At 40.4% G+C, this 17887-nt stretch overlaps 1 protein-coding gene across 5 annotated transcripts in view; it reads right to left on the bottom strand.

The window, feature by feature from the left end:
- The window catches only part of PLCL2 (phospholipase C like 2), a 94911-nt gene extending 79936 nt beyond the window's left edge, over positions 1-14975 (bottom strand). For all 5 annotated transcript variants that reach the window (XR_004437353.1, XM_033212749.1, XM_033212750.1 and 2 more), the window contains exons 1-2: positions 12405-14975; positions 9660-9863 (exon numbers count right to left, since the gene is read on the bottom strand). Coding sequence is in view for 4 of the 5 variants with exons in the window: in XM_033212749.1 (XP_033068640.1) it covers positions 9660-9863; positions 12405-14942 (2742 nt within the window). In the remaining variant the exon portion in view is untranslated. The remainder of the gene's footprint in view (positions 1-9659; positions 9864-12404) is intronic.
- Between the last annotated feature and the right edge of the window lie 2912 nt (positions 14976-17887).

Below are 17887 nucleotides of genomic sequence, written 5' to 3'. Positions count from 1 at the left end.
GACCGGTGATTTCTGCATTTTCAACTGAGGTACTGGGGTCATCTCTCTAGGGAGTGCCGGACAATCGGTGCGGGTCAGCTGCTGCAGCCTGACCAGCGTGAGCTGAAGCAGGGCGAGGCATCGCCTCACCTGGAAGCGCAAGGGGGAAGGAAATCCTTTTCCTAGCCAGGGGAACTGAGACACACAACACCTGGAAAATCGGGTAACTCCCACCCCAATACTGCGCTTTAAGGAAACAGGCACACCAGGAGAATATATCCCACACCTGGCCGGGAGGGTCCCACGCCCACGGAGCCTCCCTCACTGCTAACACAGCCGTCTGCGGCAATCTATCCGCAAGGCAGCAGCGAGGCTGGGGGAGGGGCGCCCGCCATTGCTGAGGCTTAAGTAGGTAAACAAAGCCGCTGGGAAGTTCGAACTGGGTGGAGCTCACAGCAGCTCAAGGAAGCCTGCCTGTCTCTGTAGACTCTACCGCTGCGGACAGCGCACAGCTGCAGTCCATTAGGGGAAAGAGCGGGGCCGCTGCAGACCCGAACGACTCTGTCTGACAGCTTTGGGGAGAGCCGTGGATCTCCTAACGCAGAGGTTGAGATCTGAGAACGGACAGACTGCCTGCTCAGGTGGGTCCCTGACCCCCGAGTAGCCTAGCTGGGAGACATCCCCCACTAGGGGCAGTCTGATACCCCACACCTCACAGGGTGGCGTCACCCCTGAGAGGAAACTTCCAAAGAAAGAATCAGACAGGTACACTCGCTGTTCAGCAATATTCTATCTTCGGCAACCTCTGCTGCTGATACCCAGGCAAACAGGGTCTGGAGTGGACCTCAAGCAATCTCTAACAGACCAACAGACAGTCCTTCTGACTGTCAGACGGAAAACTATCAAACAGGAAGGACACCTATACCAAAACCCCATCAGTACGTCACCATCATCAAAGTCCAGAGACAGATAAAACCACAAAGATGGGGAAGAAGCAGGGCAGAAAAGCTGGAAATTCAAAAAATAAGAGCGCATCTCCCCCTGCAAAGGAGCGCAGCCCATCGCCAGCAACGGATCAAAGCTGGTCAGAGAATGACTTTGACGAGATGAGAGAAGAAGGCTTCAGTCCATCAAACCTCTCAGAGCTAAAGGAGGAATTACGTACCCAGCGCAAAGAAACTAAAAATCTTGAAAAAAAAGTGGAAGAATTGACAGCTAGACTAATTAATGCAGAGAAGATCATAAACGAAATGACAGAGATGAAAACCATGACACGAGAAATACGTGACAAATGCACAAGCTTCGGTAACCGACTCGATCAACTGGAGGAAAGAGTATCAGCGATTGAGGATCAAATGAATGAAATGAAGCGAGAAGAGAAACAAAAGAAAAAAGAAGAAAAAGAAATGAACAAAGCCTGCAAGAAGTATGGGATTATGTAAAAAGACCAAATCTACGTCTGATTGGGGTGCCTGAAAGTGAGGGGGAAAATGGAACCAAGTTGGAAAACACTCTTCAGGATATCATCCAGGAGAACTTCCCCAACCTAGTAGGGCAGGCCAACATTCAAATTCAGGAAATACAGAGAACGCCACAAAGATACTCCTCCAGAAGAGCAACTCCAAGACACATAATTGCCAGATTCACCAAAGTTGAATGAAGGAAAAAATCTTAAGGGCAGCCAGAGAGAAAGGTCGGGTTACCCACAAAGGGAAGCCCATCAGAATAACAGCAGACCTCTCGGCAGAAACTCTACAAGCCAGAAGAGAGTGGGGGCCAATATTCAACGTTCTTAAAGAAAAGAATTTTCAACCGAGAATTTCATATCCAGCCAAACTAAGCTTCATCAGTGAAGGAGAAATAAAATCCTTTACAGATAAGCAAATGCTTAGAGATTTTGTCACCACCAGGCCTGCCTTACAACAGACCCTGAAGGAAGCCCTAAACATGGAAAGGAACAACCGGTACCAGCCATTGCAAAAACATGCCAAAATGTAAAGACCATCGAGGCTAGGAAGAAACTGCATCAACTAACGAGCAAAATAACCAGTTAATATCATAATGACAGGATCAAGTTCACACATAACAATATTAACCTTAAATGTCAATGGACTAAATGCTCCAATTAAAAGACACAGACTGGCAAACTGGATCAAGAGTCAAGACCCATCAGTCTGCTGTATTCAGGAGACCCATCTCACATGCAGAGACATACATAGGCTCAAAATAAAGGGATGGAGGAAGATCTACCAAGCAAATGGAGAACAAAAAAAAGCAGGGGTTGCAATCCTAGTCTCTGATAAAACAGACTTTAAACCATCAAAGATCAAAAGAGACAAAGAAGGCCATTACATAATGGTAAAGGGATCAATTCAACAGGAAGAGCTAACTCTCCTAAATATATATGCACCCAATACAGGAGCACCCAGATTCATAAAGCAAGTCCTTAGAGACCTACAAAGAGACTTAGACTCCCATACATAATAATGGGAGACTTCAACACTCCACTGTCAACATTAGACAGATCAACGAGACAGAAAGTTAACAAGGATATCCAGGAATTGAACTCATCTCTGCACCAAGCGGACCTAATAGACATCTATAGAACTCTCCCCCCAAATCAACAGAATATACATTCTTCTCAGCACCACATCGCACTTATTCCAAAATTGACCACATAATTGGAAGTAAAGCACTCCTCAGCAAATGTACAAGAACTGAAATTATAACAAACTGTCTCTCAGACCACAGTGCAATCAAACTAGAACTCAGGACTAAGAAACTCAATCAAAACCGCTCAACTACATGGAAACTGAACAACCTGCTCCTGAATGACTACTGGGTACATAACGAAATGAAAGCAGAAATAAAGATGTTCTTTGAAACCAATGAGAACAAAGATACAACATACCAGAATCTCTGGGACACATTTAAAGCAGTGTGTAGAGGGAAATTTATAGCACTAAATGCCCACAAGAGAAAGCAGGAGAGATCTAAAATTGACACTCTAACATCACAATTAAAAGAACTAGAGAGGCAAGAGCAAACACATTCAAAAGCTAGCAGAAGGCAAGAAATAACTAAGATCAGAGCAGAACTGAAGGAGATAGAGACACAAAAAACCCTCCAAAAAATCAATGAATCCAGGAGTTGGTTTTTTGAAAAGATAAACAAAATTGACAGACCGCTAGCTAGACTAATAAAGAAGAAAAGAGAGAAGAATCAAATAGACGCAATAAAAAATGATAAAGGGGATATCACCACCGACCCCACAGAAATACAAACAACCATCAGAGAATACTATAAATGCCTCTACGCAAATCAACTAGAAAATCTAGAAGAAATGGATAATTTCCTGGACACTTACACTCTCCCAAGACTAAACCAGGAAGAAGTTGAATCCCTGAATAGACCAATAGCAGGCTCTGAAATTGAGGCAACAATTAATAGCCTACCCACCAAAAAAAGTCCAGGACCAGATGGATTCACAGCTGAATTCTACCAGAGGTACAAGGAGGAGCTGGTACCATTCCTTCTGAAACTATTTCAATCAATAGAAAAAGAGGGAATCCTCCCTAACTCTTTTTATGAGGCCAACATCATCCTGATACCAAAGCTGGCAGAGACACAACAAAAAAAGAGAATTTTAGACCAATATCCCTGATGAACATCGATGCAAAAATCCTCAATAAAATACTGGCAAACCGGATTCAGCAGCACATCAAAAAGCTTATCCACCATGATCAAGTGGGCTTCATCCCTGGGATGCAAGGCTGGTTCAACATTCGCAAATCAATAAACGTAATCCAGCATAAAACAGAACCAAAGACAAGAACCACATAATTATCTCAATAGATGCAGAAAAGGCTTTTGACAAAATTCAACAGCCCTTTATGCTAAAAACGCTCAATAAATTTGGTATTGATGGAACGTACCTCAAATAATAAGAGCTATTTATGACAAACCCACAGCTAATATCATACTGAATGGGCAAAAACTGGAAAAATTCCCTTTGAAAACTGGCACAAGACAGGGATGCCCTCTCTCACCACTCCTATTCAACATAGTGTTGGAAGTTCTGGCTAGGGCAATCAGGCAAGAGAAAGAAATCAAGGGTATCCAGTTAGGAAAAGAAGAAGTCAAGTTGTCCCTGTTTGCAGATGACATGATTGTATATTTAGAAAACCCCATCGTCTCAGCCCAAAATCTCCTTAAGCTGATAAGCAACTTCAGCAAAGTCTCAGGATACAAAATTAATGTGCAAAAATCACAAGCATTCTTATACACCAGTAACAGACAAGCAGAGAGCCAAATCAGGAATGAACTTCCATTCACAGTTGCTTCAAAGAGAATAAAATACCTAGGAATCCAGCTTACAAGGGATGTAAAGGACCTCTTCAAGGAGAACTACAAACCACTGCTCAGTGAAATCAAAGAGGACACAAACAAATGGAAGAACATACCATGCTCATGGATAGGAAGAATCAATATTGTGAAAATGGCCATACTGCCCAAGGTGATTTACAGATTCAATGCCATCCCCATCAAGCTACCAATGACTTTCTTCACAGAATTGGAAAAAACTGCTTTAAAGTTCATATGGAACCAAAAAAGAGCCCACATTGCCAAGACAATCCTAAGTCAAAAGGACAAAGCTGGAGGTGTCACGCTACCTGACTTCAAACTATACTACAAGGCTACAGTAACCAAAACAGCATGGTACTGGTACCAAAACAGAGATATAGACCAATGGAACAGAACAGAGTCCTCAGAAATAATACCACACATCTACAGCCATCTGATCTTTGACAAACCTGAGAGAAACAAGAAATGGGGAAAGGACTCCCTATTTAATAAATGGTGCTGGGAAAATTGGCTAGCCATAAGTAGAAAGCTGAAACTGGATCCTTTCCTTACCCCTTATACGAAAATTAATTCAAGATGGATTAGAGACTTAAATGTTAGACCTAATACCATAAAAACCCTAGAAGAAAATCTAGGTAGTACCATTCAGGACATAGGCATGGGCAAGGACTTCATGTCTAAAACACCAAAAGCAACAGCAGCAAAAGCAAAAATTGACACATGGGATCTAATTAAACTAAAGAGCTTTTGCACAGCAAAAGAAACTACCATCAGAGTGAACAGGCAACCTACAGAATGGGAAAAATTTTTGCAACCTACTCATCTGACAAAGGGCTAATATCCAGAATCTACAAAGAACTCAAACAATATACAAGAAAAAAACAAACAACCCATGAAAAGGGGGCAAAGGATATGAACAGACATTTCTCAAAAGAAGACATCCATACAGCCAACAGACACATGAAAAAATGCTCATCATCACTCGCCATCAGAGAAATGCAAATCAAAACCACAATGAGATACCATCTCACACCAGTTAGAATGGCAATCATTAAGAAGTCAGGAAACAACAGGTGTTGGAGAGGATGTGGAGAAATAGGAACACTTTTACACTGTTGGTGGGATTGTAAACTAGTTCAACCATTATGGAAAACAGTATGGCGATTCCTCAAGGATCTAGAACTAGATGTACCATATGACCCAGCCATTCCACTACTGGGTATATATCCAAAGGATTATAAATTACTCTACTACAAAGACACATGCACACGTATGTTTATTGCGGCACTATTCACAATAGCAAAGACTTGGAATCAACCCAAATGTCCATCTGTGACAGACTGGATTAAGAAAATGTGGCACATATACACCATGGAATACTATGCAGCCATAAAAAAGGATGAGTTTGCATCCTTTGTAGGGACATGGATGCAGCTGGAAACCATCATTCTTAGCAAACTATCACAAGAAGAGAAAACCAAACACCGCATGTTCTCACTCATAGGTGGGAACTGAACAATGAGATCACTTGGACTCGGGAAGGGGAACATCACACACTGGGGCCTATCATGGGGAGGGGGGAGGAGGGAGGGATTGCATTGGGGAGTTATACATGATATAAACGTCATGCACATGTACCCTAGAACTTAAAGTATAAAAAAAAAATAAAAATAAAAATAAAGTCACTAGGGGCCTTGAAAAAAAAATAAAAAAAAATAAATAAATAAAAAAATAAAAAAATAAAAAATAAAAAATAAAAAAAAAGAAAAAAGGGACTCAAGGGTCACTTCCATTGAGAGAGGCAGAGAGAACAAGTTGACCAGAGGAAGACGAGCCCTCACAAGTTGAGTCCCTAAATCATGGGATGAAGTACTTAAGGACACTGAGCTTAAGTGGACAAAGATGCCTCATTTAAAGGCCCAGCAAGCCTCCATTTGCATGAGGCCCCCTTCCAGCCCTGCTACAATTTCCCTACCTAGGGTTGCTATGTGCAGCTTTCTTGCTCTAGGTTCTAGCGGGAGAGGACTCTAGGGCCCTTGTTCACCACTGGGAGGAAGAAGGGTCATCTATGTGCCCCAGGCCTCCAGGCACAAGTTCAGCAGGTGCCTTCTATCCCACACTCATGTCTCTGACTCCAGCACTGCTAACAGGGTCATTCCCACTTTCCATCCCAGGCCTGTTCCTACTAAAACTCCCTTAATCTGCCTAGTCTAAGGATGTGTGTGAAAGTCTCCTCTTCTCCACTCCTGAATGGCTCTGATACCTGCCTTCTTGAGGTAAGTCCCAGGCTCACCCCACCACAGGAGCCACAAGAGCACCACAAGTCCTGTAAAAGCACAATTTCAGCAGTGTTCAAGGCCTGTTTGTTGGTGGTAATCACGGAAGCCATTAGGACAATGATCTGCATTCTCTGTTTTCACAAAGAAACTGGCACACTTCTGAAATACTATTTTACTAATAGAGTCTAGAAATTGAAAAGTAATCACAATCTTGATAGCATAAATACACATCCGTACATTTTAGGAGGTACCATGGCACTGTCCTCACAGGAAGACACACTTTAGGCATGCAGACTGGCCACAGCACAGGAGTTCTGGAGGAGTTTCTCAACTTGACTTTACTTCTTATTCGCCTCCACACATGATATATGGGAAGTCAACAGAATGAAATAAGATCTTATTTCTAATGTTAATTTTGGGTCAAGCTCAACATAACATTACAAAAATAAAGAGCTATATTTAGAGTTATGGGCTGTCTGAGACCTTTAGTACATTTCCCATCAATATTTAATCTATTCTGGCTAGCTTTAATAAATTGTCACAAGGTAAGAAACCATTAAGTCACTAAAAGAACTGTAAAATATTACAAGAGTTATAATATTGCTGCAGCTATAATTTGAATTTAATTTTCAATTTTATCAGCTTATTTTATCAGATGGAATTAACAGAACATATTGATAATAAGGCAGTATAAGGCTGCACAGCTATTTCAATTATACATTATAAAAGAGTAATTTTATAATTTAAAAATTTTAAGCAAGCTAGCATATTCTGTCTTGTCAATTCTACAACAATATAATGATACAGTTAGATGCAGATAAGAGTTACATATTCAGTGCTAGCAACTACCAGTCCAAGAGGAAGGAGCAGGGAACCAAGGAGCAATGAGCCATTCCTGAGCTGAATATTGCTGTGAGTCCCGTAAAGGTTGCTGGTGGCCATAAGGATTTTTAACACAGACCATGAGAATCCAGCTATGATCACACTCCTGATGGAGCAGAAATCAGCCCCTGAACTTGGCCTGCCCTGTTATGCTGTTACCACCTACACGGGGGACTAGCACCCCACTCTCAGGAAGTCCCTGTTAAAAAGCTTGCCATGAAGAAACGTCACTGTATGACTATCACAGAAATCAAAGAAATGTCTTGGGGGTAAATCATATTAGATTTTGGTCAATGAAACAGGTCTGTGATTTTATTAGTGGCTTATGCTTAAAAAAGTCTATAAATATCAGTTACTTTTTTTGGCTTTGTCTCATAAAACTTAAGAAGTCAAGAACTATCTAGGCAGTCTGGGTCACAGCATGGAAAAGTTCTTCAAACTTTTCCATTTTCACCCCTTTTTCCATTTCCCCACCAAAGGAATCTCGGCATAAGTTTGCTGTGTTGATGTTGGTCCCCAGCCTCGCTTTCTCTCCTGGTGGACTCCACGGCTCCCCGAGGATGGGGCTGTTCACATGAGTCTTTGTGGCCCCCTTTGGCACTTAGCACAGTGGCACTCAGCACCCAAGCATAATCAGACACCTGACCCTGGCCTCCCTCCTCTCTGCAGGAGGGTGCCACTCTATGTAATTTGCTTGCAGTGTCCAGTATTCAGTTCCTGGTGTCTCTTAAGGTTACCATGAATGCTAAGAAGGAAACAGCCCCACTACAATGTGTGACTACTTCATAGGAATCTATGAAATATGCAAATATCACTTTTTTAAAGGTAATAAACTCACAAGCTGTTTAAAACATTGCATTCTTCTGACTTGTACTTCTAGACTTATTCAACCAAAGACTACAGAAGCATTTTCCAAAATATATTATTCAGAACCTTTGTTTTTAGAAATAGAATTCCAATGGTCAAGTCAATTTGTGAAACTGGAAACTGATTACTTTTGCTTCAAACTAGTATTTCCCAAAATTATTTAATCAAGGAAAATAATAAAAAATTATTTTCCCCCCATGTGATATTTACTAATATCCTATGAAACCCTTCCCGTATGTGGTATTTACTAACATCCTAAGAAACCTATGAAGTAGTCACAATTTGAGAAGTGCTGGCCTAACATCTTTTTTCTTTCCCTTGAATTGCATAAATCCCTCTAAATTACAGCTTTCAGACAACTTACAAAACCGTCAAAAATATTTCTGATTAGGTTTATGATGCTGATCCTGTTTTGTCCTTGATCACGGCAAGCTACATCAGAAGAAACCTAGAGTTTAGTGGTCTTAGCTTGTGCTTTTGGAGTGGAGGAGGTAGCAGATGAGGTACTAACCCCCAGGCGCTCTAAATAGTACTAGAAGACAACCTGGCCCATCTGGGAGGGGAGTGCCCAACATCACCCTTAACCCTGAGAGGCTGAAGAGTCACTGACAGCTTCAACTACATCATACACTTTAAATGGGTGTCCTTCACCCACTAAAATCTCTCTTAGAGTTACAGTAAATAAAAAATTACAATAAGAGCAGGATGTGATTAAGAAAATTCAAGGTAAATCTTAAGTACAAATATGTAATATTCTAGGTATCCTGAGGATACCCCATTAGTGTTAAGCTGATTACAAGTACAGGTGTCACACAGCAGCTGCCGTAAGAAGGGAAACCACTGCCTGGTGCAGAGTCATGTGATACAGGCACCTGCCCCTCATGGCATTACATTTTTAGGTTAAATTGCTTGCCTTTACCAGTTGAAAAAATGAAAATAAAATGAAAACAAATAAATCAATGACTGGCTGCAGGAGAAGATTTTTAAAAACTCTTTCCTACAGCTGTGTGGAAAATAGTGCATCCTTTAAAAAATCAATTCAGATATAGTTGAGAAGCTAAGTAATATTTAATCCAACTGAGGTGTCTCTGAATTCTGCTTTCGAAAACAACAACACGCTAATCTCTTTCAAATACAGCAAGGTCAGGGGAATTATTTCTCCAGCATAGGTGAATGAAGCATGAAATAGGAAAGTGCACTTCAGCAAAAGCTCCAAAGCATGTCTGATGTGTTGTCTTAGGACATCTCTCTCACCCAGGCTATGTAAAAGGACAAAGGACAACTCACCATGTCATAAGTTGTTACGATCTTCTTCAGAACCTCCGGCACAATTCCCTGCAGCTCCATTGTGGGGTACTGCTCGCTGAGATTCAGGACCACTAGGGGTGTGTTATCAGGCCCCAGAAAGCGGGGGGACACCGCCAACATGCACTGCATGAGATTGGCCACAGAGGACAGACCACACAGCTCCTTGAATGACACCACCGCATTCTGTTAAATGGAATGAAAGGAGCATTTGTAACTAACTGGGGGTTTCAATTTATCATGGATATTATATTTGATATATCTGTTTACGTTTGAACCACCTGGTACAACAGTTATTACCAGTGTTATAACAGAATTGGCTAATGATTATTTTATCCTGGGAAAAATGGCTACTATCCAAAGTAAATGCTGTTATGGGCATTCGTAACACCAATTTATCAAAAGTACTGAAAATGCAAATAAGTCAAATTTCTTCTGAAGGGCAAGGCCTCTTTTCAGCCCAAAGTTCATAGTAGTGCTGATACGGATAAGCAACTATGAGCAAATAGAGAGAATGGCTTCTGCATTCAAAGAGGGTAAAGATTTAGGGGGAAAAAATCCAATCTGGTTTAAAATAAGTATCAAATATACCAGCCATACAAAAGAGAAAGAAATATTTGCAAGGTGGAAACCTGAATCTCTCATCTATTTATGACTGCTGGCTCAAAATCTAAAGAACCTTTGAGGATGCTACTGTTCTCTCGTGAGTCTGCCCAGCAGGGACCTTGGTTACCTGTGACCTTCCCCTATTAGAGTCACTGCTGATCTCAATGCCTCTCTCTTTTTTCTAATCACCAGAGGTATGCCATTTAAATATCCACGAAAGAAAAACCTTCAACACTGTAAAATGCCATAAGCTGGCCTTCTTTGAACACTTATTAAGTGCTAAGCCATACTAGGCATTATTTATTACACATTACTTCCATTTAATCCACACAGCAAACCATGTTATGGATAAGAAGACTGAGCCTTGGCTATAATCCCTCTCTGTTTGTCTAGAGTCACACAGTTAGTAAGTGAAGGAGTCAAGATTTTACCTGAAGGCTGTTGATGTTAAGGCCCAGGCTTTGAGTCACCGTGAGTAATAACAGGCCAATTATAATCATAATAAGAGTCAGGTGGGCTATTTCAGGCACACTTGGGTCCTGGACTGGACTGGGCATGCGGGCAGAGGGGGTGGATCTAGGCCCTGTAGGCCTGTCCTTTTGCTCTCAAATAGCCCAGGTTCTTGGGAATGAACAACACTTTATTTTTAAATTTAAACATTTCATTTTTATTAATATTGCTTTAAATACGGACATCAAACTATGTATCATTGGCTCAAATCACTTTGATATATTCAGTTACAGAAATCAATCATGACTGTGATATTTAAAGTGCGGTTCCCCAGTCACTCTTATCACACCACTTACTCATATCTGCAGTTGTTCTATTTGTTTATCTGCCTGCCTCCTGTCTGTTTCCCCTTCCCACTGCCTGCCCCCAACTAGCATGCAAGCCCCTTGATGGCAGGCAGTCAATCTGTTTGTTCACCACTGCATCTTCATGGCCTAGATTGCTTGTGCATGGCAGCTGCTCATTCAGTATCACTACCGACTGCTTTGTCAGGTTCAGTGCAGACAAGGCTTTGGAAAAGACAATGCTTGAGCTCTGACAAATCCTCAAAGGAATTCTGTGTCACACACACCCCAGCAGCCACTGGGCAGTGGACAATGCACTTGCTCAGAGCTGAGGGTTTACAAAACCACTTTCACCCTCAGGAATAGGGAAAAGCCCTTCATATGTCTGTTATGCTTTTACTTTAACAGAAAAGAAACAAATTTCCTTATTGTGGGAAGGTCTTTTTATTCATGAAGTATACATAGAATTAGTAGATAGGGAAAATACGTTGAATTTTCTCAGTCAGATTTTATTTGTTGGCATCATTCTCATTGGTCATTTTAAAATATAATTTTTTGAAATACAAAATAAACAGACATGGAGCACTTATCACACACACACACCACTTCTCACACACTGACAGGTTAAGGCTGCTGTCTCCATGAGGCAGGCCCTTGCTGTCTAGATCTGTGTCACTCAGGGGTCCTAGTGTATGGCTAGATGTATGGGTGATCCTTAATTAAAAATGTAATTCCTAACTGATTGCTTTTAGCCATTATATATTTCAGGGGTAATTATTATCTTAAACTTCTAATAAATACAGACACCTCTTTTACTCACAGAATTAGCTATCCTCTCAAATCAAGATGAGGCTCACTATGTATACACATAGATTTACAGTTCATTTAAAGGCTTCCCATCTCCTCAGCATTACAGCTTCATAAGAAAGGACTGGATCACATCCATTTTACTTTGACTTATATCCTTTTTATTTTGATAGATCATCAATTTGTGTTCCAGGTAAGGAATATGCAGAAATCCCAGAGATTCCCATGTATACTATTAGAAAAAACAAGGAACTGTTCAACAGTCATTAACGGAGACTGGGACAAAGGTGTGTAACACAGCAACAACACTCACTTATCCTAATATGTAATCAATATTTTCAACACCAACTGTACATTTAGGAATTTAAATGATAAAAAAGAGACTAGTGGTAAACATTCTAATAACTAATTGGAATTTAAAAACTACATAAATACACTACTATAAAAAATATATTTATAAACTATGGAGATGTACTAAGTAGGAAAACCATTTAGTAAATAATTAAACACAAGCACGCACCTGCATGTTTTCTCTCAGATCTGTGGCATCCCGTATAGGGGGCTGGGCATTCTTGAATACCTCATCCACAGTTTTAATCCACAACGTTCTCAAAGATGCATATTCCCTGGATTTCTTCCCTTTTCTCACAGAAAGGCCCCTTTTATGAGGCTTCCCTCCTCCTCTTCGGTTAGTAATAGCCACGTGGACAAATAAAGAAGCATGTGCAAGGACCTCTCCAGTTAAGGACTGCAGGGGGACATGGCGGTAGCCCGTCTGTAAACATTCAAAGGGAATTGTATACTGGCCAATGAATTCATCCCCGATGTAGTCATCATCCAGCACTACAAAGCGCACCATGGCCAGTTCAGGCAGGTTGATTTGAAATTCAAAGCTTTCATCAAAAATGGGAGCATCTCCATTCTGGTGCACTGTTTTTGTCCTTTGTTCTGCACAATCAGCAGGGATTCCATGGATTTCAACATAGACATAAGGATCCACCACATCACCTTTGGCACCTGATCCTTTGGGCTTGGGAAAGTTCTGCCCACTGATGATTTTAATGTGAAGAAGTTGAGGTGAGACCCCTGGGACAGAGTCTTTTGTATTGGCACTGAAGAAGGAGACCTCCTCCCTCATGATGGCTGGCCGGAGGACATAGCCACAGTTTCCGTTCTGCCTAAACCAGCCAATATTCAGGTCCATCATCAGTCCTGGTGTCTGAAAGTTCATGGCTACAATTTGGCAACCACATTTCCAAAAATCTTGAGGGTTCATGTTACTGGAGTCAATTCTCATTGGACTGGGGAAAACCCTAGCAAGAAAACGCTTGTTGTAATTTACAAAGTCCCCTGGATTTTCATTGGCGTACTTGCTGGCAAGCACTTCATTAAACGAACAGACTTCCCAATACTTCTGAACCTGAAATGACACCTGAAATTCTTTGAACTGAACTGATTTGCAGATGCTGACCAGTTCAGATAGTTCTTTACAAAGCTGAAATCGCTTCACAGGCACATTGTTGGGTTGCTCCACGTTTTCTTTTCCCATCCTCTGAGACATTTCCGCTCCTTCATCTTCATCAGTAACATCTCCTTCTACCCCAGAGCAATTTAAGGACAGCTTCTTTGCTTTAATTAGTATTTTCCCTTTCAGGACATCTGGGGATGGTAGATAAGATTCCTCAACATTGGGTGATGTTGTATAGAGCTTGTCTCCTAAAAGTTTCTTCATGTGCTGAACCATTACCTTCTGTTGTTTAATGGAACAGTGGTTTTCTAAACACAAGATAAGAGGATACTCTGAAGCAAAGAATGCATACTTGTTAATAATATCGATGACACTGCGGAAAACTATCTGAGAGGTCATGGTGTGGCCTGTGTAAATTACAGGTTCATTGTCTGGCCCATCCCATACATCTAATTCAACACTCCGGCAACCCATTTTAAGAGCTCGAATATATCCTGTGATGTCGGAGGGACCTCGGAACTGATCCTCTATTAAGTATGTATTATGAGATGAATTTATAAAGTAATGAGACAGAGGTTGCTTCATATCCTGACAGACCTTCTTATGTTCTGGATCAAATATATAACAGTCAGGTGACATAAGGTAATTAGTGAACCCATCTATGGACAGCCAGCCCTTTTCCTGACCCTCTTTGGATGGCTCATATTTGTGAATAATTTCAAGGCTTATTTCCTCATTTATATGTGCCACACCCTGTTCTGCCTCAAGAAACATCATAAGGTCCTTGGTATCAAGGAATTCTTTATTGCTTGAAAACTGAACTAAAAGGAAATAAATTTCAGGTCTAGTACAAAGCTCATGAAAAACCTCAATAAATTCTTCCTTTGTGACCTCGGTACCGGCTTTGTCCTTTGATTTATGCAATTCTTTGAACTTAAGCTCAATTTTGCTTGTTTTTAAACCAGGATTGAGGTTTCTGATACATTGCACAGCATTACACAGAGTTATATGTCCAAGGTTATCTACATCGATTTCACTAAACATTTGTGAAACCCAAGAAGTCCTCATGTTATCTTGGCTACTTTCTAACATATCAAGTGTATGTTTTCCATAAGAAATTAGGTACCGCAGTCCTGTAACCCAGATGTTTGCAACATCTGCGGAGTTGGCAACCAAATCCAGTGACTCATAATTCTCTCCATATATGACAGAAAATGCACAATCTTCAGATATCTGGTCAGAAATGCCATTGCTGCGGAATATGTCTGTGTTTTTTCCTGTTCTCACTTCCTTGATGGATTTAATGTCAATCTTGGCTTTCTCGGAATCCTTCTTAGATGGCTCCCACCTTAGGCTCTGCATGTCGGCATCCAGTAAAAAGTACCTATGATAAATTCTAGAGTTGGAGCGAACCTTTTTGAGTTCTGAACCCTCAACCATTGAATTAATACAATCACTTGCACTGCTAATCTTCTTCTCTGTTGGCATGCTGCTGAATGAGACTGTCTTTTTCCGTTCCCTTTTCTGTTTTGTACCATCCTGAGAGAAAAAAAGACAGTGTATTAGAATAACATAAATATAGGTTTCCATGTTCAAGATTATGAATAGAAATTTAATTTCCTTGAAAAAAAATCATACTATTAAGATTTCCTATTCTAGGTCCTGTGATGAATGATACTCATTTATCTCCAAAGCTCAGAATTGGCCTTGGAGTTGACAGCCTAATACCAACAGGTATGAAATCATTATTGGATAATTGCAATTCATATTTATCAAGAAGAACAATTTCAGGCCAGCCACAGAAGTTCACACCTATAAACTCAGCACTTTGGGAGGCTAAGGCAGGAGGATTGCTTGAGGCAAGGAGTTTGAGACCAACCTGGGTAACACAGTGAGATCCCATCTCTACAAAAAAAAAAAATTTTGGTGGGGCGTGGCGGCTCATGCCTGTAATCCCAGCACTTTGGGAGGCCAAGGCGGGCAGATCACCTGAGTTCAGGAGTTTGAGACCAGCCTGGCCAACATGGTGAATCCTTGTCTCTACTAAAAATACAAAAATTAGCCGGGCACGGTGGCGGGTGCCTATAATCCCACCTACTCGGGAGGCTGAGGCAGGAGAATCGCTTGAATCCGGGAGGCAAAGGTTGCAGTGAGCCGAGATTGTGTCGCTGCACTCTAGCCTGGGCAACAGAGTGAGAATCTATCTCAAAAAAAAAAAAAAATTAATTAGCCAGATATGGTGGCTCATGCCTGTAGTCCTAGCTATTCAGGGGACTGAGATGGGAAGATTGCTTGAGCCCAGGAGATTGAGGCTCCAATGAGCTATGATCTTGCCACAGCACTCCAATCTGGACATCAGTACAAGATTCTGTCTCAAAAAATAGAAAGAAAGAAACAATTTTCAGAGCCCAGAGAAAAGTGAAAATGCAGGATTCCTTGATTAAAAATTATTAAGAATTTCAAGGTGACAGAAGAGCTAAGTGAAGCCCAGGGCTCTTCTGAGTCAGTGTGAAACCTGTGCAACTGTACAGGTCATATACCGTGAAACAGGCCCTGTTTCTATGTACAACTCCTACACCAATGCTTCTCAAAGGCTTGTCACCAGACCACCCGCCTCAGAATCATCTGGGTTACACCTGGTTACAATGCAGATTCCTAGGCCCATGGAACCAGCTCCCTGGGGCTGGTGCCCAGGAATTTACATTCAAGGTAGCATTCCATGTGATGGGGGATGTACACTAAAGTGTAAAAACCATTTCCTGACTACTTGGGCTAAGATGTCTAGACTATTTCTGGAAACTATTTGCACCAAATGATAAGAAACAGCTAAGTACCAACCAATTAAGTATCTGTTAAATGGGAATTCCAGCAGAAATTCCTCTCTCCAAAGTCTCATACGAGATCAGTCATCAATATACATCAGATAGATGTGTAAGTCTGAGATGAAGGGCTAGATTATAGTTGTTGGAGCTTCTAAAATCGTAGAGTTGGATTTATTAAAATCTATTACTATACACCAATGCTTAGAACAGTGTCACTTTGTATCTTAACAGATTATTAAAAGGACTAAGTTTAAAACTTCAGGCAGCACTTATTTCTAAAGAAGTTAGCATCACCAATAAGGCACTGTTCAACTTTCCTGCTTAAGGTAACATGTTCTCATCTTAAGGGGCTGACATCCATATCTGTGTGTGTATTTAAGTCCTTCCTTGTATAGAGATCTTTACTATTTGAAAAAAAAAAATGCTCAAATTACCTCAAAAGATCTTTCACAATTTTAAACCCAAAAGATGATACTGCCTTTCAGTATGTGCATAAAATCTATGACAAATTTTCAGTATTCATTGTATTCACAAATAAGAAATAGGGATGTGAGTTGGAATTATATCACTTTCATGACAAAGAAAAGAACATTGTTAAATATTATCCAAAGGCAATTCCAATTTTCCTGCTCTGGATAGAAAATCTCTATATTTTAAAAAGCTATTATGCTATACTCTATCTCTGAAATTTAAAACCACTTTTACTTTCTAACTATCTATACTTCCAAAAGCAATTTGCCGAAGGTAATTAAACTTAAACTTTAAATCATATGGGTATCATTTTCCTCAAAGTTTCAAAATGAACCATAGAAGTTTTTGTGATCTGAGTGCTAAGACAAAACATAAACGCCACAAGGTAGAATATTTCTTTACAACTATACCCTCAGAACAATAAAGTGCAAAATACATAAAAACTGTGGTAATTGTATCTGTAAGATACATTATATTATAGCCATTCCAAATCCCTAAAGCATAGATTGTACTATATCAGTTCGAGTGAGTTAGCATGAAATTAGTTTTGTAATCAGCCATGCATAAGGACATGAAACAAATGTATAAATTTTCTATTTTTCAGAATGACGTCTTTAGTTTTTTTGTTTTTTTTTTTTTTTAGTAGAGACAGAGTTTCACCATGTTAGCCAGATGGTCTCAATCTCATGACTTTGTGATCCACATGCCTCAGCCTCCCAAAGTGCTGGGATTACAGGCATGAGCCACCGCGCCCAACCGATGTCTTTAGTTTTTAAAAGACACATTTACCTTTGATAAAGGCAATACACTGACTCAGTAAGATAATTTTATAATCTTTATATATTGTGTCTCAAAGACGACACTAGTAGAACAATTACAAAAATATATGGAGGTATTTATCCACTGATCCATTAAGAAATACATAGTATTTTCTCAACATTGTAATCTTTTATTCTTTCATTTTTATAGGCTGATTAATATTTGGTTATACTTTTTAATTTGTTACAAATGATACATTTCAGATAAATAGGTTTCTTTTTTATTAAGAGGGAAAAGGCCTAATAGCAAAGTAAGTTAATAACATACACACATGCTCACATACCCATGTATGGGTGCATACCATAAATATGTGTGGTATATGTTTAAGCTTAAACACCATACTGTGGCTTAAAAACATTGCCATGCTTTTCACAAAGCAGCCCAGGCTTTGAATGGAGACTTCTGGTCATCAATTGCAGACAC

Source organism: Trachypithecus francoisi, unplaced genomic scaffold (genome assembly GCF_009764315.1).
Source record: "Trachypithecus francoisi isolate TF-2019V2 unplaced genomic scaffold, Tfra_2.0 Lachesis_group0, whole genome shotgun sequence".
Taxonomy (NCBI): Eukaryota; Metazoa; Chordata; class Mammalia; order Primates; family Cercopithecidae; genus Trachypithecus; species Trachypithecus francoisi.
Note: the sequence above shows the minus strand (reverse complement) of the source record. Positions and strands in the feature narration are given on the sequence as shown.